This window comes from Arvicanthis niloticus, chromosome 21 (genome assembly GCF_011762505.2).
Source record: "Arvicanthis niloticus isolate mArvNil1 chromosome 21, mArvNil1.pat.X, whole genome shotgun sequence".
Classification (NCBI taxonomy): Eukaryota; Metazoa; Chordata; class Mammalia; order Rodentia; family Muridae; genus Arvicanthis; species Arvicanthis niloticus.
Genome location: NC_047678.1, coordinates 25,843,422 through 25,869,953, shown reverse-complemented (window position 1 = coordinate 25,869,953; position 26,532 = coordinate 25,843,422). Strand labels below are relative to the sequence as shown.

Genomic DNA, 26,532 nt, shown 5'->3' with positions numbered 1-26,532 from the left:
AACCAAAAAGAAAAAAGAAAAAAAAACCCAAAAGAAACCCACCTTCATTTTATTAAAATGAAGACATTTTTTAAAGAAAAAAAAAAAACAGTATTTTTAAAATTTATTTTGTGAGTGTTTTGCCTGTATATTGAATGCATGTGCACTACATGCATGCCTGGAGTTCATGCAAGGCAGAAGAGGGCATCTCTTAGAACCAGAGTTGCAAATGGCTCTAAACTTCCATGTGGGAACTAGGAATTAAATCAGTCTTCTAAGAGAGCAATAGGTAACCATTACTGCTGAGTCATCTTCATGAAGTTTTATAAGGTCCATAATAAAAATTCCCTATCAGCTATGCAAAGAAAAGAACATTTTAATATAGCAATTATAATTGTATTTTTTTTTAAAAGCAACCATGGGACTAGAAAGCTGGCTCAGTTGTGAAGAGCATTTGCTGCTCTTGGGAGGACCCAAGTTTAGTTCCCAACACCCGAATCTGGTGGCTCACAACTTCTATGGTTGTTCTAACTTCAGTTCCAGGGAACCCAGTGCCCTCTTTGGCCATAGGCACTTGCACACACACAGTATACAATCATTGACAAGGAGACAGAAACACGCACATAAATAAAAAATAATAAATAGAAAAAATGTAAAAATCAAACACCCAGACTAGACATGGAGATTCACCCTATAATCCAGTACTCAGGGCCAAAGACTATAAATTCAATCTATTCTGAGCTACAGACATCCCAACTCAAAAAAACTAACCAAACGCTCAAAATATTCATAATAAACAAGGGACAAAGCCCTGCAGCATAGCCCACATGACATCACTAAGGTCAGTTAGAGGACCATACAAAGGGAACACACACCACACTAGGGAGCAGCAGACTTAACATTGCAGGACTTCAGTTCTCTCCTCCAGGCTCAATGCAGCATCAGTGTACACACCTGCAGGCTAGCTGCATTTTAGGAAGTGACAAGCTGATTAGGAAAAACTCCTAAGGAGATGCATATGGAAACGTAAAGGAGCAGCCATAACCAAAACAATCCTGAAAAACAAAGAAAGGTGGGGACTTTGTAGTGACTGAAGCAACTAAGTTACAAAGCAGTACTCAAGGTGCACTTAGCAGGGTTCTGCCTGACAGAGTAGAGCACCACCCAGCACTGGCGGCCTCTGTGGATGGCCTCTGTGGATGGCCGGATTAGACCCAGCACTTAATGTGCAGCAGACTTCAATCCCTCAAGCAGAGACAAGCCCTGCTCTTGCAGCTATCCAGAATCGTTTCTGGAAAAGGAACTCAGCATACAGCAGATCTGAGTTTAAGAATGCTACAAAAGTTAATGGAAAAGGGGCAAGGACTGGAGAAAACCGTGCATACAGTTAGCACTTTAGAGAGGGGGAGGCAGGGGGACGGGGTGTTCTCAAGTCTTTGGCTGAAAATTAAACTATGTATGAATCCAGAGACTACCTAGGCAAGGGAAAGAGCAACAGCAAAGCAGAAGACCAAATAATTACCAGAACAGTCTATGCTTCAATGTGCCAAAGGTCAAAGACCTTTAGGAACCCAGATGGTCATATGCTGTGTCCACAGAGCATCATGTTGGTGGGGCTAAACAGGCTGTCTGAAGTGTGCCCTGGACCCATCCTTACAAAGTTTGAGAGCCATGCTGGAAGGATGGAACTGATTCCACGTATCAACAGACCAAGCCCAATGTTATGTAAAGTAATTCAGCACCAACAACATCAAATTCACAATGAACCAAGAAAGGCTAGATGGCTGCCAACTGGGGGATGGAAGAAAAACTTGTATTTTATTATGCATCTTCTCTGCTGTTTCAATTTTGCACTTGAATCTGCATTTGCGAGTAGTCAAAAGGTTTAAGTTGTATGGTTTTTCTGTTTTCTTATTTTAAGAAAGGAGTGGAATGAACCAGCCTGTATCCTGTATAGCCCCTGATTCCACGGACACGAAGCAGAGATCTTATAGATGAGACCCAACTAAAGCATTCATTCCTGCATGTCACCTCCTGATGATGTGTCCTGCTGAACAGATTCCAAGCCCCACATGACTGCTGTTCCAAAGACGTGTTCAAAAGCCTGCAGTCTCAGCCCCAGAATGTGTGCCTCACAGCAGCTGTTCTAGAGAAGCCCACTCTATGAGCAACACACCTCAAGGACAGAACTGTGCATAGAAGGGCTGAGCCCCAAGACAGAGGAGTTTAGAGCTCTCGCTGAGGAAGGCTACAACTCTTTCTTCTTCTTGGCTGGGCCTTGGGAATGAGAACTCAAGTGTCCCCTGGATCCAAGCTTCTGCTAACGATGCAGTAAGCCAAACAGAGTAAGGGTCAAAACCAATGAGAACGAGTAAATGTGCACAAGAGAGCTGTTACACATGGGCTTCTTCACACGCCTATCAAACTCAAACAGGCTTGTCATCCCGGTCTTCTGGCTTTGTGATCTGAGCAGGGTGTGGCGGTGTGGCAGTAATAATGGGCTTAGGTTAAAATGCCAGCTTTAAAGCGTACTGTTCCCGAGAGCACTGCAACTGCAATGTGTCTCTCTGCCTGTAACATAGGAAACATAAGCTGCTCAGATTAGCTTTAAGGACAGACTGTTCATGTTTAGTTTTACAAGATGGAAATGAGTGGCTTGTGTTCTTTGTACTGGGCACTCAGATGATGGCCTGCTTTCACTACTGCTGGCAGCAGGTGTCCCTGGAACAGCGTGTAAGTCACCTCACCCTTGTGAGCCTCTAATGCTGTCAACAGCAACGACTTAACATAGGCTAGTCTATTCCTCTTTTCCTCACTCAGACAATGTAAGAAAAATGACAACTATACCAAGCACTGCCTTTCAGACGCACCAAAGTCGACTGTTGAGTGATTCTATCATGGGATCAATAATGGCAGCTGGCACTAAGGGAGCGACAGCCATGGAGACACTTGAGGAATCAGAAGGGAGCAGAAAGGTTGAGAGAAACAGAGGTCCGTGCCAGTTAACCCAGCAACATCACCTGTGAATACTCAAGGTCAAGTGAATACACGGAAGCAGTTACACTGCAAAGCTCATCAAATTCTGTCTAAGCCATGTGTACTGTGGCACACGCCTTTAACTTCAGCAGGAGGGAGCTCTCAGAGTTTGAGACCAGCCTGGTCTACATAGTGAGTTCAAGCCAGCCAGGGCTACACAATGAGACCCTGTCTTTAAACATATAGTAATCTATAAAACTGAGTATATTTTTCAGGTGAGACATGGCTGCTAAGCATCCTCTCCATGAAAATATTTGCAGTCATTAGGGTCGTCCCCAGTCTTTCCATGCTCATAGAGTCTTCATTTAGAAGCATTTTTATTCCAACTTTGACTCTACACCCCACACATCCCATATAAAACAGGACGATGAATCTAAATTTAGTACTTTAAAAGAAGCCTACCAATGCCAAATAAAGTAAAAAGATTACTTTCTGGTTTTTACAGGATTTGTTAATTGATCCAAATTCAGACTTAAACACAATAAACTACTGGCTTTTACCAAGCCACCACAGCTGTTTGCACACAGGAAGAAGTATGACTCTGGACTGAGATGTGCCTGTGTTCTGACATCTTTCTTCTGGCTGAGCTTCACTGTATTTTGATGAAGTATAGAACTAAGGCAAAAGCAGTACTTCCATCCAAGGCTCTTGCTTTCCAGTCTCCCAGCAATCCCAAGAGCAGGCTGACAGTCTCCAGGACTCCTCCCTTAGCCCACATAGTGTTTAGATTAATCCTATTGTCTTTGCTTTGATGCCACAGAGAATACGTAAGATACTGACAGACTTATTTTCATTTATCACACTATAACCCAATCAAAAACATTTTTAACACCTAAATAGCTACATCAACACTGTCATGAAACATGTTGGCACGTGAGGCTTAAGGAAGGCACACACCTGTGAGAGGAGCTTCTTCAGAAGTTGTGCTATGGCGGGGTCCTCAGGCGGAGGGCAGTCAAGAAGAGAGCCATTCCGCTTCTTCTGGCGCATGTGAAGGTGTCTGAACAAGCTAGCGATGTCTTTAGACCTCAGAGCATAATCAAATATAGAGCGACTCACGGGCTCTTTTAGAACACTGAGCAGGACAAGCTTCCTTTCGATCTATATTAGAAAAGGAAAAACAACTGTCAGAACTACAGTACGTAGAACAGTTACTTCCACACTCAGCAAGTACAACCTGTGTAAAGTTAACAAAAGTATTTGTTTTCTAAGAGAAGAATAGTTTCTTAGGAGAAAAAAATGGGCCACTAGCCAACTTTAAAGGGCTTATGTATGTCCTGTTTCTCAGAGTTGCCACTAAAGTACCTATCTGTGTCCACCCTACAGGAAGACTAACAATTAATACCCAAAAGGAAAGGCATTGGAAAGTCAGAGCAAGTCCTTCCTGGATCTGCAGAGGTCAGAATGCTTCCCAGCCCCGAAGCCAGCCTAAGACATAGGCTCTGGCCAGACATCTCAGCAAGCACCACCACAGGATTTCCCTTCGGTTTTCATGTTTCCCAACAGACCCACCCTTCTCAGAGTTCAAAACTTCCTTCTTTTAGTGGCTCTAGAAACACACTCTGGTCAATATATAAATAAGAAAAAGGATGGATATTACCAGTAGTCACCAAAAAGACTCTTGCTTTTCTTTTCAGTGCTGGAGCTAGAACCCAGTGGCTTGAACATGTAGGTGCATGTTCTACCACTGAGATACATCCCAGCCCTGGCTTTGTGAGACAGGATCTCACCATGTAATTCACACTGATGTTGGATTCTTTACGTAGCCCAGGCTGGCCATGAACTCACAATCCACCTGCCTTGGTCTCTTGGGAACTGACACTGTAGGTGTGTATCATCACACCCAGATCTAAAGGATGTTCTTTGGATATAATTAACTACTGCAGGCCCTCTTCTGTGGTCCCGATTTGGGTTCCTAGCACCCATGCTGGGTGATCACAGCCACATGTAACTCTAGCTCCAGGCAATCCAAGACCGTTTCCTATCCTCTGAGAACACTGCACTCACGAGCACAAACCCATACAGGGACACACACATAAACACAAAAGTAAAACTTAAAAAGTCCAGATTTTAAAATAAAGAAGCGTAAGACTAAGAAAACATAAATAATAAGCCCTTCAATTCTTGATCCTGGCTTTAAAAAAATATAAACCAATGATCAACACTAAGTTAAATAAGCTAAATAAATAGAGAGTCAAGGGGCCAGAGAGAGGGCTGAGCACGGAGGGTAAGAGCACTGGATGGTTTTCCAGAGGAACAGGGTTCTATTCCCAGCACGTACATGGAGGTTCACAACTGACTGCAACTCCAGTTCTAAGGGACCTAGCACCCTCTTTTGACCTCCCTGGGCACCATGTGATCTTGTAAAAACACCCATATACATAAAATTTAAAACCTTTAAGAATAAAAATAAAAGCAGATACAGTATAAGATTACACAAACGAACTGAAGTTTGATCTTCTGCGTGCCACGTGGTATGACATAAAGTCTCTTGACAGTGTCTCTCTTACAAGGGTAGTTAGCTTATTAACATTATTAGCTTGAAAGATACATAAAAATGTCACAGACCTGGTTAAATGCACTTTTATGCTAAGGCTTTGATGTCTGACTCTAGAGACACATTGGGAAAGGACTGGCATACGCTGGACACTCGTACCTGTATCACTGGTTGTGTAATATACGGGTCAAGGTACGGCATGAGCTTGCAGTAGACGTCTGCAGTGCTGATCTGATGAGCCACCACTGTGATAAATCCCACAGCACCATAGCGGATCCACAGGTTAGGGTGACACAGGAAGGGAGCTAAAGGGAAGGAAGGGAAACAGAGCAAACCAGAGTCACATGAGTCTTTACACTGCCATAACATGAGAAAGGTCATACTTCTGTGGTACCAGGTGGTCCCTGCACATACTGTACAATGAAGAAACTCAACACAACAGTTCTAGCTCTCCCATATCATACTTACCAGCTGTTCCATAAAACCAACCTCCTGTCTAAAATTTCTAATGTCCTAGTTTTCAGAGTCAAGTGTGTTAACACATAGTCATCTTAGCACTAAGTTTAAAACGACTGGAAAGAGACATAAAAACCCCAACAACACTCTGTAAGGGATTCCAGCTCCACTTTACTGCATACATTCAGGAGGGCAGCTACCACGCAAGAGGCAGAGAGACACATGGGGAGTGGTTTCTTCTCCACAACACAGCACTGAGAAAACAATCTGATCTGTCTGACATTCTTTTAAATGCAGGGTCTGGTCAGATCTCGCACATAACTCGTAAGTTTGCATGTCATCATGAATGAAAAAAATGGAAAAGTAAACATGTCATGTCTACTCTTCTAAATAGAAGATTAACCCAGAAAACTGAATCTCTTCGTTCCTTTTAATGCTTTCATGCACTATATCTAAATCACTTATTTCAACTAATCAAAGCCATACTAATGTAATTTAGAATAAAATTCAAACTTTTAAAACACAATAGTAGCATGACGTCTAAGTATGCAAAAATATACGCAGAGCTGTTTATCAGAGGTTCATGGGAGGGAAGACATAATTGTCACCATATACTAGTGGTGCTTATATGAAAAGGAAAGAGAGACAAGTTCAAAGTCCCTCTCTTCAAGGCTGCCAAGATGGTTGAGCCAGCAATGGCTCCTGGGACCAAGCCTGACCACCTGAGAGAGAGAGCCACACAAAGTGAAGACCAAACCAACCACAGAATTGTCCTCTGACCTCCAAAAGCATGCAGTGGCATGTGTTCATGCACATATGCACACATGCATGCACACACATATACACAAACACACACAAAATAAGTAAAATAATAAATCTCTCTTGAAAGTTCTCACACGATCATTTCATTACACATGAAGGTTTTGATTACTTCACAAACCATCCACAGCTCTGTCCATCTCCCCTTGGACACAAAGAAGGAAAACGGATGGAGTTCAGCGGTAGGGTGCTTATCTAACATGCCCAGGGCCCCAGAGTTCAACCCCACCACCTCAGCTACCAAGAACAGTAGGAACCGGCAAAGCCCTGAGACCCTCTAGAAAGCACACAGTGCTGCCATGGCTTGACAGGGGATGGGTGCTGCCATGGTAAACTGCTGATTCTGAGCTTCCCACGTGTCTGTGCTTCCTATGCCCCTGAGGTACATGCCTCTCACAGCCCTTACTTTAGTCAATGGATGTGAGCAAACATAATACCGAGGAGAATGTGTCACACAGCTAGGCTTGCTCTGCTGTGCTTCTGTCACGCTGTGAGAACAGCTGGGACAGCCCAGCCACGACAGCCATGGTCCCGCAATGAAACAGATGGATCATATTCAGAGACAAAGGAGATGCACAGCCTGAAGCAGAGCCACCCACACAGCCCACAGGTGCATGGCAACAAATCCACGGCAGAGTTTCCTGAGGCTCTGTGGTTGACTGACACACTGCATTATTACAGCAGCAATTAGCTGACAAAATACATCAAATACTTAAGCCCGAGCTGAGAACATTGCTTAGAAAATGTAGCATTCAATCTTTTCTCTCTAATATGTCCCAATTCTCTGAGACAAGCATGAGGAAAGCAGAGTATGAAGAATAATCTAAGCAAAAATAATAGAGCTCTTAAAACCAAGGAAATCATGACAAACTTCACCAAGAACACCATGGCCGTTCTAGTCTTGGAATCACCATACTAAACCAGTGTGACAGCTGGTGCCTGGCATACAGAACTGGGGGAACTGAAGCCCAAGCAAAAGGTCATGAGTTCAAGGCCAGCTTTGAACTTCAGTGCTAATAATCTGCTTATGGTTATACAATATACAAAGTAAAAGAAATCACTCAAAAACATAGAACATGAGAGGAGAAATTAAAAGTGTAGGTTTTTTGTGTAGATGAAAATTAAATTTCTAGAGGTTTAAAGATTCAAAGCATAGCACTTTAAAAATATCATCAAATCACAAAGTAAGATGCAAAAGAGTAAGAATGGCACAAGGGATTAGATAACATTGATGTGTCCCTTTACGTCCTTTAAATAAAGATGGATTAAATTTTAGAAAAAAAAATCAGAGAAGCTGAATAAATAAGAAAACAAAGTGCAAAGACACACAATGACACCAATAGCTTATTCAAGGTCACACATACACTGTTTGTTTGTTTGTTTAGGGCACACATACACTGCAGGCATAGGGGTAGGTAAAAATTATCGTCACCAATTACTCATCCGACAGAAGGCAAGTATCTAAAATATATAAAGAACTAACACCCTGAACATCAAGAGAACAAATAATCCAATTAAAAATGAGAACAGAACTAAACAGAATTCTCAAAAGATAAAACACGCTTGGCTGAGAACCACTTACAGACATGTTCAGCATCCTTACCATCAGGGGAATGGAAATCAGAACTGCTCTGAGATTTTACTTTATCTCGGTTAAAACGGCCAAGATGAACACAACATATGATGCCTCATGCTGGTGAGGATGAGGAAAGGGGACCATTCAGTCATGGCTGCTGAGAGTGCACACAGGTTCAGCTGCTACGGACATTAGTGTGGCAGGTCCTCAGGAGGGAGGAATCACTCTATCTCAAGAGCCAGCTATCCCACTCTTGGGCAGATCCCCAAAGGAGCTACATGCTACTACAGAGGCACTTGCTCATCCACGGTCACTGCTGTTCTATTTATAACAGCCAGAAAGTGGAAACAGCCTAGGGGTCTGTCAACTGAAGAATGGATAATGGACATGTACATTTACACAACGGAATATTACTCAGCTGTTAAAAAAAGTTAAAATATAAAATTTTCAGGTAAGTGGAAGGAACTAAGAAAAAATAATCACAAGTGGGATAACACCCCCCCAAAGACAAATACTGTACATTTTCTTTCGTGCTTATTCTTACTCTATCAGAGTGAAGTCATATGAAGTTATTCCTGTACCCGAACTTCCCACGCTGTCTCAAAACCAGAGCTTACCAATGTCACTTGCAAATTCATAGACATGGGGTTTCTGCAGCAGCCCTAACTGGCACATGCAGGTCAGGGCATTGAGGGCCTTCACAATGACGAACTCCTCGGCATCACTGAGGCCTTGCTGGAGCAGGGGCTTGAGGATGGAGGAGCTCTGCCAGCCAACATAGGCGGCCACACCTGAAAGGGAAGACAGTGTCACCGTTACTCAGCACCCGACTGTGCACCACCACTGAGTAGTAGCATTTAACACAATAAGCCTCTCATCAAAATCAAGACAAAACTACACTTCCTTCCCAGCAAAATAAACGAAAAGATGCCACCAGTGTCAATCATCCAGAGATATGGGGACACCAGAACTTACAGAAGAGAAAACACAGGGGTGCCTAAAACTGTCAATATTAAGAAAGCAAAAATAAGTCAGATATCTGAGACAGCCCTTCCTCAGAAGTTTCCTAAAAACCAAACTCTATCTAGCAAAATTCAGAGGGAGGTGGAGAACCTACAGAACAGCAGAAGCAGTCCTGAAGATCAAGGAGGAAAACTGGTGACCGCAAACAAAATCCTCCAGCCCAGCTCCTAGTAAATTTTTTCAGGGCTATCTGGGGCTACAGAGGTGGCTCAGCTGGTAAAGTTGGTCATGGAAGCACAGGACGCAGGTTTATATCTCTAATATAACCCTGGCTCTGGAGATGGGAAAGGCAGAGGAATCCAGGGGCTCACTGGCTGGCCAGTTTCAGTGAGAGAGAGGCCTTGTCTCAAAATAGTAAGTAGAAAGTGACCACAGGAAACACTTGACACTCACCTGAGCCTCCACCATGTGCAGAGACATACACACACACACACACAACCACGTGTGAAATGGTCCACACGAACATGTACACGCAGGCAGCCACACGTGAAATGATGCATGTGAAGACATACACATAGACAGCCACACATGAAGTGAACATGTACACATGCATACTCCCTACTAGATTTCAAGAATAATACAGGGAAGGAATGGGATAAATTCCAAGCAATAGCACTGGCAAGAAAGAAGCAGAGTGCTGCAGACAGGTGAAGAAGAAAGCAAATCTAGGACTCTAGAGCGAGTAACGGAGTCCTGTCTAAACACGAAGTTCAAATGTGCAATGAATCTTGTCAGTGGACAACGAAAGGAGCCTCAACTGCCACAGCCACAGCACAGTCAAGTGCAGGGGAGTGACCCTTGGGAGTGACCCTTAGGAGTGACCCTTGGGAGCAGCCACCTGACTCTTAGTCAAGAAGACCTACATTTGTCAGAAGGTAAATTTTCTCCTGGTCCTTTAGCATAAGTCTATGTGAGAACACTTTATTTTAATCATAGAACAAAAGTAAATGTTTACCGTAACAGTGAAATTAATAAGAATTCAACTAAGCAAAGGGAGGATGGAAAGGCATAAAGGGGAAGAGCCTTCATCTCCTTATACTACCAATAAAAAGCAGGGCAATAATAATAATAATAATAATAATAATAATAATAATAATATATTCAAGCAAACTTCTAAGAACTGACCAGTGCTAAGTGGTCAGCACTGTAAAACTAACCAGGGACATCAGCTGTGACGGCCGGTCAGCTAAGGCTGCATCCTGTGCCCTGTGTGGTGGCACACACATGAACACCATCCCAAGACTTGGAATGAGGCTGAACTACCCTGTGAGATTGTCCTTCAAAAACCAGAACATAGCATTCTTTTTTTTTTTTTAATACATTTTTTAAAAATCAACTAAAAAACAGAGAAAAGGACTTGCCTTGTCTATACGCTCCAAAGCCCTAATGTAATTTCATGCATGAAAAAGAACCAAAATCATAAAAGATATTGTAAGAAATGCAAACATGTGACCATCAGTTAAAGGTTTTATAGCTTGGCTAGCAATCAAAAGATATCCATGAAAATCCATTACTTTACCCGGTTAACAAGCAATGGTTAAGGAAAGCCTACTCCTGGCTGGGAGTGCATGGGGTGTGTAGCACCTCAAGTTGATGGAGTCAAAAATAACAAAAAATACACCAGCTATTTTAACTCCATGCATGTATTCTTTGTTTATAGCAAGAATGTTTTATTGACTGGGCAGTAACTATAGTGCTTCCCATGAAAGTGGTGTTCATATTCTCTAACTCAGTAACTGAAAACATATAAATATATGCAAAATGGTCTGTGCTCATTACTTCTTTGTCAAATTGACAAAACATAGGGTCATGTGGGAAGAAGGAAGTTTAAGAGATGAACTGCCTCCATCAGACGAGCCTGTAGGCAAGTGTGTGGTCATTTTCTTGATTAACGATGATGTGGGAATGCCCAGCCCAGTGTGGGCAGTGCCACGCCTGAGCAGGTGGCTCTGGGCTGTGTAAGAAAGCAACCTGAGCTCACTGGAGCAAGGCAGCAAGCAGCGTCCCTCCATGGCCCCTGCTTCAGTTCCTCCTGCAGTTTCCTGCCTCAAGCTCTGCTCTGACTTCCCTCACTCAGTGATGGACAGTCAGCTGTTAAGATGAAATAAACCCATCTCTCCTCAAGTTCTCCTCAAGTTCTGCTCTGACTTCCCTCAGTGATGGACGGTCAGCTGTTAAGATGAAATAAACCCATCTCTCCTCAAGTTGCTTTCGGTCATGGTCTTTCTTTCTCACAGAAACAGAAAGCTAACTATAAAAGTGTCTCTCTCTGTAGCGGAACTCAAACTTTCTATGTAAATCTTCTACTTCTAGCTACAGAAACTAGTAAGAAAGAAATAAGTAAACTGTGTATTAGCCATGTGGTGGTCAGTAAGCTGCAATATGACAAGCATAGAGGTTGCTCGTCTGAATGACAGGACCAACATCTAGTGCTGTTTCTCAGAACAAAGCCTGCCACTAGGAAGTGCGTGACCAGACTTAAATACCTAATAATCCTGTTTACTTAAATAAATATGTAAGGCTCCCTGCATAACGATTCAAAATTAAAATTAACAATAATCCCAGTACTTGGGAGGTTAAAGCAAGGGACATTTAGAATTCCAGACCAGCCTGAGCTGGTTAGTAAGACCTTCTTAAAATACAAAAACAAACACAAACACAAAAATTAAATATTCAAAATATTTAATTAAAAAAGCAAATGAATTGTAGTAAAATTATTTAGTGGAATAAAATGATATACATCTATTGAATTATGGTTTCAAAAACTGTTAATAATGCTAGAAAATGCTTAGTTTTCTTTTTTTTTTTTTTAATGTAAAGCAAGATAGGAAGTACTATCATATACAGTCCCCAGCAAGGCCAGAGACCTTTTGGTGAAAAGAGAAGACCAACTTCCACAAACATACCACAGCACACGTGCATCATCCACAGAAAAATAAGCAAATACAGTTAATTAAAAATTCTCAAAAAATAAATGTCTGCTGTAGAAAACTGACAAACATGGAAAATATAAACCAAACAATCGGTTGTTATCCTAGCCCAGCAGAAAGGCATCATGTAAACCATATACTGCAACCTCTGCCTTAAACAGACTAATTTCTGCTTCTGCCCCATTACACCACTGGGCTCACACTTCTGGAAGACCTGATACTCCCTCAGTCACTTCTGCACGATCTCATGCACTTTTCCAAGTTACCATTCTGAACAATCACATGCTACTTCTTCTTACCCCTGTAACGCTGATTAATTAAGCTGCTCCTTAATCAGTTATACTGTAAAGGAGCATACAGACACACAGAAGTACTAGGAATTCATTCATTAAACAAAACTTAATAATACCATTACCTATCTTCCAAACCAATGGAAGGGCTTGAGAGGGCAATTTATAATCTAAAATATGACTTTAAAAAGAAAGGCAGACATACCAACTATGCTATCAAAGAAAGCACCTCGCAGATGCCAGTCGTTCTTATCATTTAGGAAAGTGATCATATGGGACAGTAGAACGTCGTTGGCCTTCTGGCGTCCGAAGAAGACGCACAAACGTGTGATCCCATTCTCCATCAATGTCTGTTTCACAATATTCTCAGGGTCACTTAACAAAGTGACGACCTTCTGCTGGACCATCTCATGTAAGGCCTGGAGCTCTAAAACAAGAAAGAAGGATCAGTCTTCACCCACACATGCACACCAAGCACTTTGAATTTTGGTATTTGAGTTGAGACACAGTATTGCTATGTATCTCAGGCTGTCTTGGAACTGGCTGTTCAGCCTTGAACTCATAATTCTATTTGGCCTCCCAAGTGATGAAATTACAGGTATGACCCAGCCACAGCCAGACCTGTCTTCTTTCTTACTTAGTAGAGTAACAGAATGATCGCAGAAGCTTCCACACAAACCCTGTATTTGCTAAGCTATTCCACTGTTCAAAGGTCTACAGGTGAGACACTGAAAACCATCTCCATAGTCAACACTGTGACAGCAGCTACCATCTCACAAAACAGCTTTCTGTTTATGATCTCAAGATGAAATGCAGGAGGAAGCACCAGAAAGGAGAGTTCATTACCTCCCCAAAGATCAACATTCACAAGGCCATTGAAGAACCAGACTGGCTCAGCATGTAACTTTTAAAAAGTGTTTTAGGGTAAGTTAGTTAGTTGGATGGATGGATAGGTAGGTAGGTAGGTAGGTAGGTAGATAGATAGATAGATAGATAGATAGATAGATAGATAGATAGATAAACAGATATATCCATCCATAGACTATATCGTAAGTTCTCTACATGGTCTGCGCAGACTTCCTCTCTACTCATCCTTATTTATCCACCAGGTTGTCTGTCTTTCCCTTGCTAAAGCCCATGTCTGAGAGTACTGGTCTAGGTTCTTGCCATTTCCCTACTGCTCCTAGCTGCCTGGAGTAGAGCATGTACTTAACCACTGCTCAGCTGAATGAACAGGGGCAAGGCCATCCTCCTCTGCTCAGGACAGCACACAAAAAAATGTATAAACTACATTTCTCCAGTAGATCCTACCTTAAACCAGCACAGAGAGGACTCAATTCTACTTCTGAATCTTTAGCTAAGAAGCTGTTAAGTGTGTTTTAGATACAGAGAAACATAGGCCCCGGCCTCCGTGAGGTTACCATCACAGGTGTTTCTTTATAAATGAGGAACTTTAATATGTAAACCAGAGATACTAGTTACTAAATGAACAAGGATACTCAACATTACTCATGCAAGATGCAAAGGCTTAGGTTCTTCAGCGATGGTGATTGCATTATTTAGTAAGCACCGCCCAATTCGGCCAGCTTTCCTGCTCACCCAACTCCAGCGGCAGCGAGTGTGGAGTCAAGGACAAGTGGATCATTTCAGTTAACAGTGTGTGAGGACAGACAGGATAATGTGCCAGGGGCCCTTCCCATCCTAATACCCACTGCTCCTTCACTTTAAAAGAGAGTCACAAATGACAGCTTTTACAAGTTACCATTAGCGAGCGATTCGGTGTAAATGATGGGGATTGTAAGAGGGGAAATAACACAACCTGTGTCATAGTCTCCGTTAGGGCGCGTGGCTTCATCTACCTCTTCACTATCCGGCTCGTTCTCCATGTTGAGAGTTTTTAGCTGCACTAGTTCCAGGAATCGCAGAGCCGTCTCAGCCAATAGAGCTATGTTTTCTATAAGATACCAAAAGAAAAGTCATAATCATGACCTCAAATTTTCATGGTGCTTATAACTTTTCCTCCCAAAGACTTTTAACTTTTTTGAGACAGGGTTCTTGTGCATCCAAGTGGCCTCAAACTGGAGATCCTCCTGCTTCTACCTCCAGAATGCTGGTAACTACAGGTCACCATTAGACCCAGAATCCCTAAGTCTCTATACATCTAAATATTAATCATAAATCCTAGAGGAAAAGCAGGATTTTGAAAGTTAGCCTTTAATCAGAGTTTCTATAATGATCTCATAATCTATGTTGATAAAAAAAAAAAAACTCTGCATTTGCCGAAACTGTCTAAAATAAAATAAAGTATTTCTAATGAGCAGAAAGCACTTAACTCCAGAGCTAGCCTTTAAAGGTAACCTGCCAGTTAGAAAGTTATTACACTAACACAGAAACATTAGTACCAAAGTAATGTCACCAGGGCCTGGAGTCAGGCAGACCAAATCATTCCTCAAGCCTGACACTTACCAGCTTACTGTGCTCACAGCCTGAATCTTGGATTCTTCAGAAAAGTTAGGAATCTGACTATCTTAAAAGCCATCACTAAACTGAATCAGCCAGCGTCTGACCGCTGTTCACACAACAGCCTGAAGTTCCCATGGCCAAAGCGTGAGAGTGCTGGCCGCACTGTGTACTGTCTTTTCTCTGACGACCTACGAGCCTGACCAACACTCTTCACTACCCACAGTTCTCATTCTGACCTCTACTGTCACACGTGCTGTCATCGATCTGTTCTTCTAACTGCCATTCTTCTGTTTGTATTTACTCCTAGATCTGTAGGGGTGACCTGAGCTGAGACTCACAGCAATGCGGATATGGAACCTGAAGAGGCCACCTCCTGTAGTCAGGCAGGACCCCCAGTGGAGCAACAGGGACACCAAACCATCCACAAAACTTTCAACCCACAATCTGTCCTGCCTATAAGAAATAGAGGGACGGGGATGGGCAGACAGAAGGAATGGGCAGCCAATAACTGGCTCAACTTGAGACCCATCCCATGGGCAAGCACCAGTCCCAACAGTATTAATGGCACTCTGTTATACTTCCATCCCATGGGCAAGCACCAGTCCTCAATGGCATTAATGGCACTCTGTTATACTTCCATCCCATGGGCAAGCACCAGTCCTCAATGGCATTAATGGCACTCTGTTATACTTCCATCCCATGGGCAAGCACCAGTCCTCAACGGTATTAATGGCACTCTGTTATACTTCCATCCCATGGGCAAGCACCAGTCCCAACAGTATTAATGGCACTCTGTTATACTTCCATCCCATGGGCAAGCACCAGTCCCAACAGTATTAATGGCACTCTGTTATACTTGCAGACAGGAGCCTAGCGTAACTGTCCTCTGAGAGGCTCCACCCAGCAGCTGCCTGAAACAGATGCAGAGACCCACAGCCAAACATTCAGTGTATGGAAGGGATGGAGTTGGGGACCTCTATGGAAGAGTTGGGAGAAGGACTGAGGACTCCAGAAGGGATAGGAACTCCACAGGAAGACCAAAAGAGTCAACTACCCTGGACTCTTGGGGGCTCTCAGAGACTGAATCACCAACCACAGGGCATACCCAGGCTGGACCTAGCTCCCCAACCCCAACACATATGTAGCTGATGTGCAGCTCTCTCTTCATATGGGCCCCGAATTACTAAAGCAGGGGCTATCTCAAAAGCTGTTGTCTGTCTGTGGAATACTTCCCCTGAACTAGGCTGCCGTATCTGGCCTCAGTGGGAGAGGATGCACCTAGCCCTGCAAAGACTTGATATACCAGGGTGTGGGGATACCCAGGGAGGACCTCCACCCTCTCAGAGAAAAGGGGATGGGGAAGGGGGGGTTAGGGGGAGGGACTGTATGAAGAGGGGATAGGGAGAGGGGGCAAAAATTGGGATATAAAGTGAATAAATAAATAAACAAAAAAATAAATGAAAGAAATAGGTTGTTACAAATAATAAAATCACGTGTCTTAAAGAGATCCTGAATTTCTAGGCCTCACTTTATGCCCCCACAATACACAAATGAGAAAGACCAGGAACAATATACATTTATGGTAAGAAACCACCCAACAACCTCCAAGCCTTTGGGGTTGTGCCTAGACATAAAATTAGCATCCTAAGACCAGTTTTCATGTATTCTATTAATGACAGGCAAGTAAGAAACAAGCTAGTAAGCAAGTCGCTTTAAAAACCACGGCAACGCCATCACCACATGTGTGCTATACATTATGTACAGACTTCCAAACACACAGTCCGTTTTCCATTAAATCATAGATATAAATTATGGATTATGTAAATGTCTCAGTGATATTTCCCATGGTGAAGTAAGCATTCAGAATTAGTTCAAGGAGCTAAAAACAAGAATCTTTACTGCTAGGCTCTGTGGGAGAAAATTCTAAGTAGAAAAAGTAGGTGTTATGGCACACCCGACTCATCAAGATGCCAAGAATCCTGAGCGCTAAAGTAAGGGGAATGGGACCTAACTCAGAGTTTCGGTCAATGCACGGTCTTTTTTCAATTGTAACAGAATGTTCTGCCCTGAAATAAAAGTGGTGCTCAGGGAAACTCTGAAAAGGCTACAACTCTAGGGCAGGAGCAGGTTCTTGTAAACATTAGTCTTCTGCCAGCTAAATAAACTACTCCAGTCACACTGCTAGAATCCACAATGTACACCTCCTCACCTGATAATTCTAATCATTTTAAATGCAAAAGAATATACAAAAGTTGAGCCCCCAGAATAGATTAGCTACCAACATTAATATATACACACATGTATTCATAATTCAAAAGCCAAGTTCACACACTCAATTGCCAAAGAAATCAGGAAGCCAAAAGGTATGGAGGTCAGTACTTGAGAAACAAGTGCAGACTTTAACTAGACAAACAGCTCTTACCAGCATAGGCCAGTCTGACGATGGTAGCATCGTCCTGGGCCAGGTGGGCTATGCCAGGGAGAATGTACTCTGGATAGATATTGACATCGTTGCGAGGAACCTCTTGGACAAGGGCAAGGACTTTGGTGAGTGTCCTCAGAGCTTCAGCCCGCACTCTCGGGACAGAGTCATTGCTGAAATGCAACAGGTAGGGAGTGATGCGATCCAGAAGGATCTCCACACTCAGCCTTGGGGCCAGATGTAGAAGGAGCTCCAAGGCGGCCAGTTTGGAGTCACAGGACTTCAATGTCTGCAGACAGGATGTAATCACAGACACCAGGACAACCAGTCCACTCGCCTTTGACTCCCCTTCCGCTTTTTCTGGCAAATCATGTCCACAGAGGTTGTGAATTATGTTGCCCAAATCTTTACGAATAACCAAAATCCGCTCATCTGCAGAGAGAAAGGTTTCCTTGGCGAACTGAGCCATGTAAGGCTGAAGGAAAGTATAAAATATCTCAGGGAAAGCATTTCCGCGCTGCTGCTTCAGGTAGTCCTCAGCTTCCAAACGCTTTTCTGGCTCACGATGGATCATCTGGGTCACCTACATGAAAGGAGAAAAGGATCCACTTAAGAACATGAAATGCAAGCCAGACAGGGTGGCTCATACCTGAAGCCTGCACCCCTAGGCAAGGGCAAGGCCACCTTCTGGGCTAATAACAAGTTGAAGACCAGTTGAACTGGATACAATGTTGTCTATATGCACAGCACACAGGCACACACCAAATCAAGCCAGATGAAAGTTACAAGAGCGATTACATGAGATCTAAAGGATTTCTGAGGAAATTCTAATTATTCTCCTTGTCTGACCTTTTTTAGAACTACAAACTAATTATGTCATTCATCCTAGAAGGTAAGGGATGTTACACATGAATTCCACAGATATCCTGGTAGGTAAGAGGTCATACCTGTTTGTTATTAAAAAGCAACAAACCTTCAGAGAAAAATGAATAGACACAATTGCACACACAAAATAACACGAGTCTGGAGGAAATTGCAGAACTCTTGAGATAATTTTCAGAGCCCCAATTAAGAGTTCTGGTTTTAAGTGCACTCCCTTAAATCCAAAGGATTAGCACATGGTTTAAGTGTTGTTTAGTTGAGAGGAGAATCAAAGGTCTGATAATGTAACTCAAGGATAGAGAGCTGGCAGAGATGTGTGAGGTCCCGTGTTAGATTCTAGCACTTCTATGATATAAAATAGTAGGGTGGAGAGACTCAGCACCCAAAGAGAACTTGCTCAGCTCCCAGCACCCACATCAAGTGGCTCACAACCCCTTATAACTCCAGGAGCTCTAATACCTCTGGCCTCTGCACTCACATACATGTGTGTATACACACACACACACACACACACACACACACACACAAAATCTTAAACAAATAAAATACTTAAAATCGTGAGAAAATGTGAACACTAAAAGTAATATACCTGATATAAGGACATAAATTCTTTCAATACATTAAAAAAAAAAAAAAGAACAGTTCAATGTTTCCACTAGCCAAATACATAAAATATCATAAAAATATATCTTCATGTTTGACTTTCTTTTTGGATTCTAAACTAGAAACTAGCACTGAACATAGAGGAATCAAGTGTACTGTATAAAAAAAGATCTACGAATTACTTTTACATTTGCATGAATGCCTTAAAGATTAATAAACAAACTGACTTTCCAGTCAAGAAAATGTAGGTCCAAAGACACAGAGCTGCTCAGCTAAAGTGACAGGCAAGTGTCAGCTCTGAGGAGGCAGGTGTGCTCCTTACCACAACTTCACAGCTTCCTCTGCAGCATCTTGTTTCCAAGGTTGCCCTTTTAGTCTGCTCTTCAGACAGTCTGTTATGTAGGCCAGGCTGGCCAGGACCTCACGTTCTCCCTACTTCAACCTTCCTTATTCACCAGACATATTACAGGCCAGGGCTGACTCCTGAGCTAGCCCAGCACCTGGAAGGTTTTACTTATTTTGAGATAGGGATTTGCTAATTTCACTGAACTGGCCTTGACTCAGGCAGGCCTTGAATTTGAGGTCCCCTTTCCTTAGTCTCCTAAGTAGCCGGGATTGCAGACCTACGCCACCAGGCCTAGTAGTAGCTACCATGGCCAAGATGAAAGAGACTATGTGTTTCCCCACTTAGAATACTACAGAGTACTCTAAAGACACCACAACCTTTTACGTGACCCAGAGTCACTATCACTTTTAAAAGACTTGCTGGAACGGGGACACAGACATCTGATCAGATGTCGTGCTACCATAACCATGGGGCTGTGCAGCTTACTTCCAGAACAGCCCACATCTGCCTCGACAAGAAAATGGCTCATTACTGTGCTCTGCTGAAGCTGATGACTCCCTCTCTCCACTGCAGATGTCTGTCTTCTTCATTCCTCATGAGCGAGTTCTCTCTAGGTCAGCCTCTCCAAAGCCATGCACCCACAGGCACAGCCCACTTCCAAGTCTGCCCAAAGCGGAGAGTTATGATTATCACAGAACAATAGATACCAGATTTGTGTTTCTGCTTTTTTTAAAAAAAAAAAAAATGTCAGGTGTGCTTTATGCCTAAGAGGGAAAAATAGTGCATTTCTTTCTAATGAGGGATCAAAGTATATTTATCGGGAATAGGTTTTATCCCAAATTTGTTGTGGAGGAGGGACCAGATGTCTTGCGTGTCATCCCAGCACTCAGAAGGCGGACGCAGGAGGCCTGCCCTGAGTGAGCTAACAGAGTGAGTTCAGGCCAGCTAGGACACAGTCAATTAAAACTGTATGGCACATATTTGTAGCATAGTTACCAATTCTCTGATACTGCGATCTTCAATTTTATTTAGCACTTGCTCAGGGAAAAAATGTCCATTTCTATATGCCAACAGCTGAGAGAGATCAAACAAAGGCACTCCTTCCGTGAAAAGCTCAGCTATCACGCAACCTGGAAAATCAGACACAATTCCATTAGAACGAAATGAAGAGATCGTGTAATGCTTATTAGAATTCAGAAAAATCAGAATACTCAAAGCGCAAAACCCCAAATAAACTGAATTTAACGTGTACTTCAATGTAGAGGTCTAAGTGCTTGAGCAGCAGGGGAGAACCACAAAGTCAATAATTCCCTTTCTCTTTCTTAAAACACATACACACAAACAAGGAGCTTAACACCCATAAGAAACCCTCTGGTACAAATTACAGCATTACATTCATAAGAACTGCTAACCAGTAGCTAGCCATCTGTCCATCACTAAACAGTAGGTGCTGTCCGTAACAGGCGCTACTAACACAAAGAGGTAAAATCCCGACTCAGCCAAGCTCCCCTCCTAGAAAGGAAGACAGAACATAACCAATGAACAAATTTCATTTGTAATGTTAAATATTACAAACATATACCAAGCACTAAAAAATGTGGGAGTAAACTAGAGGAAAAAGGGGGAAATAATTCAACTGTTTTGGACAAACATAATCTTCAATCAAGAATGTTTTTAAGTACCTACATTCCCAAAAGCACAAAATAAATTTTTTTTTTTGTACAAAGCAATTGTACTGAGTCACTATCTGACACACACTTACCAAGTCTTATATAGAGACCCTTAAATAATCACTTTACAGCCTTTCTACTTGATGGGCCCTCTACCTAGAATACTCACCCTAAGTACTAGTGAACGTTAGTTAGACCTTTGTCAACCAGCAGTAAGTCCTTTCTTAATACCTATTTAAAACTGCGAGAGCCACTGGGCAGTACACATCCTTAACCTCAGATTAAGCTAATCTTAATCTAGCTGGAAGGCATCGACAGGTGCATCTCTGTGAGTTCGAGGCCAGCCTGATCTACAGAGTGAGTTTCCAAGACAGCTAGGACTACATAGAGACCCCGTCTCAGAAAACAAAACAAAAGGAGACTGCAAGAGGCACTGCAGCCCCTCCTCATCCCTTCCTCTCACTGCTACTTTCTGCACTGTACCAGCTGGCGGGCCATGTACCCTCCGCTGCCTGTTAATTATCTCTGACCTCACTAGAATGTAAAATAAAGGACTTCAAACAACAGCTATTTCTAAGGAAAAGACAAAAATCAAGTGCTGAGGCCAATAAGGTATGTCAGAGAGGAAAGGCACTTACCATCAAGTCTGATGACCTAAGTTCAATCTCCAAGTCCCACATGCTGGAAGGAGAACCCATTCCCACAAGCTGTCCTCTGACCTCCAAACACTCCCTCACCAGCTCTCTTCCACTGAGTGTGTGTGAGTGTGAGTGTGTGTGTGTGTGTGTGTGTGTGTGTGTGTGTGTGTGTATAAATAAAGGATTATGTTAAAATAAATAATATAAATGTAATATAAAGCATTTAACCCATCATATATAAGCAAGAAATAGGAATTCTAAGTAACACTGTAAACCAGCAGATCTAATAAGCATCCGTATGACGTCCTACCTACGACAGCAGAACACACAGTCTCAGAGCCTACAGAATTCACACTAGCTAGACAAGACCTCGGCTAAGCCACAAAATGACTCTCAACACTACGGTTTAGACAAAATTTCAGTGTACTCCAAGGCTTCCTGTGTTGAACTGGATCCCCACTGTGAGGTATGATAGAAAAACTTAATCTGACAAGGGTGTCAGAGGTGAGGCCTCTGGGAAGTAATCAAAATTAAAATCCTTAGGTAAACCTCTGCCTGAATCCAGGTAGCATCAGAAGGTAAGAAACCAACACACAGAGATATGCATGCATACTCGACCCTCTGAAATTGAAGGCCAAATTAAACACTGTCTTTTTAAAATCGACTTGGTCGTGGTGTTTTATCTCAGCAATAGAAAAGTAGGCAAGATGACTCCTAAATAATAAATGGGGCAAGGGAGCCTGGGAAGAGTGAGAGTGGTGGTACACTCCTGTGACTCCAGCTACATGGAAGGACAAAGCAAAAGCACAGCTAAACATCAGCCAGGGCAATGTAGCAAGGGCTGTGATATGGCGCAGGGAGGCAGCGCCTAGCAGAATGGTTCCTGCAAAGACGAGTGGCAGGAAAAGAAAAGGCCATTCTGCCATCAGCTGGGTGGTGACCCCAACGCCCACTGTCAACCGTCATATGTGCATCTGTGGAGTGGGCTTCAAGAAGCATGCCCCTCAGCCACTCGGAGAAATACACAAGTAGGCCATGAAGGACTCCAGCTGAGCTATCTGGGCCAAAGGGAAAAGGACTATTCCATAGCACAGTGTGATGGTTTGTATATGCGTGGCCCAGGGACTGGCACTACTGGAAGGTGTGACTCTGTTAGAGTAGGTGTGGCCTTGCTGGAGTAGGTGTGTCACTGTGGGTGTGGGCTTTAAGACCCTCATCCTAGCTGCCTGGAAGTCAGTATTCTGCTAGCAGTCTTTAGATGAAGATGTACAGCTCTCAACTCTGCCTGCATCATGACTGCCTGGATGCTGCCATGTTCCTGCCTTGATGATAATGGACGGAACCTGTGAACCTGTGAGCCAGCCACAATTAAATATTGTCCTTAAAAGAGTTGCCTGGGTCATGGTGTCTGTTCACAGCAGTGAAACCCTAACTTAGACAGATAGCTATGTATGTACGTTTGCCCAGAAAATGTAATGACTCACCGACCAAGCAAGCACTACCCTGTGCTACTCTGCAATCCTGTTACCTGGTTCAAAAAGCTACACTTAGGACGTGGTCTGGTAAGTGTCAAAAACAGTTTAAAACTGCTTGTGAAAAGAAAACCAAAAAAAAAAAAAAAAAACTTATATGCGCCAGGGGATCTTCTCAGTCAGAAAAGTACTTGCTTTGCAAGAACCAGGCCCTGAATAAAACCCCAGAATACACATAAAAAAGCTGGGTAGGATGGTTCATTCTTCTAATTCCAGAGCTGAAGACAGAGCTAGGGTGATCTCTGGGGTTCACTGACCAGCAAAGTCTACATGGTAAGCTCTCTGCCCAGTGAGAGACCCTGCCTCAAGATAATTAAGAATGGACAGGGAACTTACCAGTGTGGAGGCCAGAAACAACACTAGGTTGGTTCTTTGGGTGCTGTTCGCTGTGCATGCATACATACATACATACACACATATATATACACATACACACACACACACCCCTATGAATATACACAAAACAAAACCTCCATGGGATTCAACTGGCATTTTGAGTAAATGCACATCTATAAATACCAATATTCAAAAGAGGCCTTGTAGGAGCATCACACACTGCCTGAAACAAACTACGACAACCAATGCTAGTCCCTCTGTAGGCCTCAGTTTGAATATCATCTCTTTAACAGAGGCCTTTTCTGACACTGCCTCTCTACCTATCCCTCCCACAGAGGCCTATTTAACTGTGTGCTTCTACAGCATCTTATGCTTCCCATCACCATGGCAAACACGAGGTGAAGCATCCTTTTTCCTCTCTCTCCAACCTGAATGCTGCATCCTCCACCAGCACTGCCAAGTATATGTTTTGCATTTTCTCATCAGTCAAGCATGTCCAATGAGGAAATCATGCATCTGTCTGAAACAGTCTAAGAGAGCAAGGCGTCTTTGAAAATCAGGCAACTTATGAAAAGCTACGTATATGTTTGGCAGTAAGAATGAGCAAATTAGCTGCTCTGACTGGCTCACATACCTGCTGAAAAGATGTCCATGGCTCTCTTCAACTCTCCCCGTGTTCTCTGATTGCTGTTGAGGTCTACAAGTGGAGTTGAGGGGTCTCTCACGTACTCTAGCTCGGCGGCAAACATACCCCCATCCACGAAACGTTCAGGGGCAATGTAGCAAGTCCTCCTTCTTGAGGTGTCAAAGAAATAGTTGAAATCTGCTGGGTTGTCCTCTGGAAGATAGGTGGGCTTAAAACTGGCAAAGTCAGTTAGGAGAACCCAGTTCCAACTGGTGACCATCACATTCTCTGTCTTGATGTCACCGTGGCGGACTCCAGATTTGTGCGCTTGGTCCACAGCTGTCAGGATCTGGAAGGCGATCCAGCGCTTCTCGATGTTATTTAGGAACGGGCGGGTGCTGATGCGGTCGTAGAGGTTGTCTCTCACATACTGCCTGAACAGCATGGCTGCTTTCTCTGATGCTTTTTCTGCTGCTTTCTGGAAAGGTAGGCAGTTCTGTGCAGAATGGAGCCTGATTTTTAGTTCCTCCAGCTCCTGTTTATAACTAGTTAAGGGCAATGTGGGATCCTGAATTGCAAAGACCTTCACGACCACAAGGCCTTCCCGGTGCTTCGCTCGGGCAACTTTAAAAAACCGAGTGCTTCCCAGGCTCTTATCGTATTCAAAGTCATGAATGTCTGAGAAATAACTCTCTACAGACAGGATCTGGGAAGGAGCAATGCCAGCGAGTTGATTTCCCATAATGACCAGCACCTCTGGGTCAGCAGGTTAACACACAATACCTGTTTAAAAGGCTGGGGAGAGGGAGAGAGAGTTTAAAAAAAAAAAAAAAAAAATGGAAAGAAACAAAGAAACAGTGAAATCACCATTATTTGGTCCTTTCCTAAAAGACAGTTGCACCATTATCTACTAAGTGTGTCCCAGAGCAGTCTCAAATTCAGAAAAATTTATCTAAATAGATTTTTATTACTTTTATCTAAAAAGATGGTGGCACTTTATGCCATCCTTTTCAGCAGCTAAATTATGTTTAGATATATACATGCCTGCAATGCTTTATTTTATTTTATTTTTGGCTTGGAATGGAACTCTCTATGTAGCTGAGGGTGAGTTTGAACTCCAGATTCTTTAGCTGCCACCTCCCAAGTGCTGGGATCCTGCCATGCCCAACGTGATCCCTTCAACATTAAGCTAAAATGTGAAAACATGTATTCACTAATATTCAGATTTTAAAGTTTAGCTGCACCTTTACCCTGTTCAGTACTGTTTGATACTATCTATGAAAGTCGCTAAAGTACTGTATGACTCAGTCCTTGTCCGAGAAAACTACAGTTTACTTGCAGGTAAGAAACGCATTAAACGCTTAAAAGAAAGAATCACAAGATACAAACGGGTCATTTAAGTCCTGGGAGTGTCAGATAGATCTATAAATTGGCATCAGCTGGGCCCTGCCAGCCTCCTTGCAGTGATGTCTCTCTCCTGAACCAAGGCAAACTCCTCTAGTTTGCAACAAGAAACCCAGTCAGAGACATTCAAGAAAAGTAAGCCAAAATGCACACTGCCCCAAGTTACCTGACCCCTTATTTTACAGGAACTATCTTCCTACCCCACAGTTTAGCACTCAGGGAAACATTTACCCCAGGCCTCTGCCAACTCAAAAGTCGCTGGAAGATCCCAGGGAGGTCTTGGCAGAACTCTGAGGGGCTTGGGCGTGAACGGAAGTCGGCCAGGAGAATGTTTTCTGTGAGGGGTCTTCTTTCAGACACAGGACCTGGGTAGTTGGGGGAGAAGCGCAGACGTGTCCGATATCTAAAGCTGGGGGTGAACAACTGGGAGAGCAAGCACACTCGGGACTCCGGACACCCAGCAGCCTCGCTGCCGGCTCCTCCCCTGCCGCCCTGGGCCCGCGAGTGTTCGAGTCCCCGGATCCTCGGGCCTTTGCATCAGCCCTGGACAGGGACGGTGCCAGTGCCCGTCCAGGAAGACTACTTCACCTGCAGCGAACGCTGAACTCCCGGGAAAGCCTCCGGGTTGACCTCACTTCCCGTTGAGAACGGAAGTGACGAAGGGAGGCTTGAGGAAGCGTTCAGCTTACCGGTTGCTAGGTAACAAGGGAAGGAGGCGTGGCCTCGCTGTCCCAAGCAAAAAGTGCTTTTCTTCACTAACCTTTGGGGCCACTGGCTCTAAGAAAACTTACCCACGTACTTAGAAAAGCTAGTTCCCCAACTAAGTCGGATTTCAACTTTATTGAGTGAGAATTTATGTGTCATAAGTTTGTCAGCTTAAAAAATGCACAACTGGGGTGACACAAACGTTTAATCTCTTATATTTTTGGTTGTGAGCCTAGCCTTTAACGACTGAGCCATCTCTCCAGCCCACGAACCTTTAATCTCATTTCCTCAGAAGACAGA

At 43.3% G+C, this 26,532-nt stretch overlaps 1 protein-coding gene across 1 annotated transcript in view; it reads right to left on the bottom strand.

Annotated features, from left to right (window-relative positions):
• Positions 1-26,177, bottom strand: part of Pik3r4 (phosphoinositide-3-kinase regulatory subunit 4) — a 49,336-nt gene extending 23,159 nt beyond the window's left edge. Inside the window, exons 1-9 of the mRNA XM_034484109.1 lie at positions 25,759-26,177; positions 24,133-24,918; positions 20,319-20,452; positions 17,492-18,074; positions 14,426-14,560; positions 12,812-13,033; positions 8,981-9,154; positions 5,672-5,817; positions 3,913-4,116 (exon numbers count right to left, since the gene is read on the bottom strand). Coding sequence (XP_034340000.1) covers positions 3,913-4,116; positions 5,672-5,817; positions 8,981-9,154; positions 12,812-13,033; positions 14,426-14,560; positions 17,492-18,074; positions 20,319-20,452; positions 24,133-24,865 — 2,331 coding nt within the window. The 5' untranslated portion in view covers positions 24,866-24,918; positions 25,759-26,177. The remainder of the gene's footprint in view (positions 1-3,912; positions 4,117-5,671; positions 5,818-8,980; positions 9,155-12,811; positions 13,034-14,425; positions 14,561-17,491; positions 18,075-20,318; positions 20,453-24,132; positions 24,919-25,758) is intronic.
• Between the last annotated feature and the right edge of the window lie 355 nt (positions 26,178-26,532).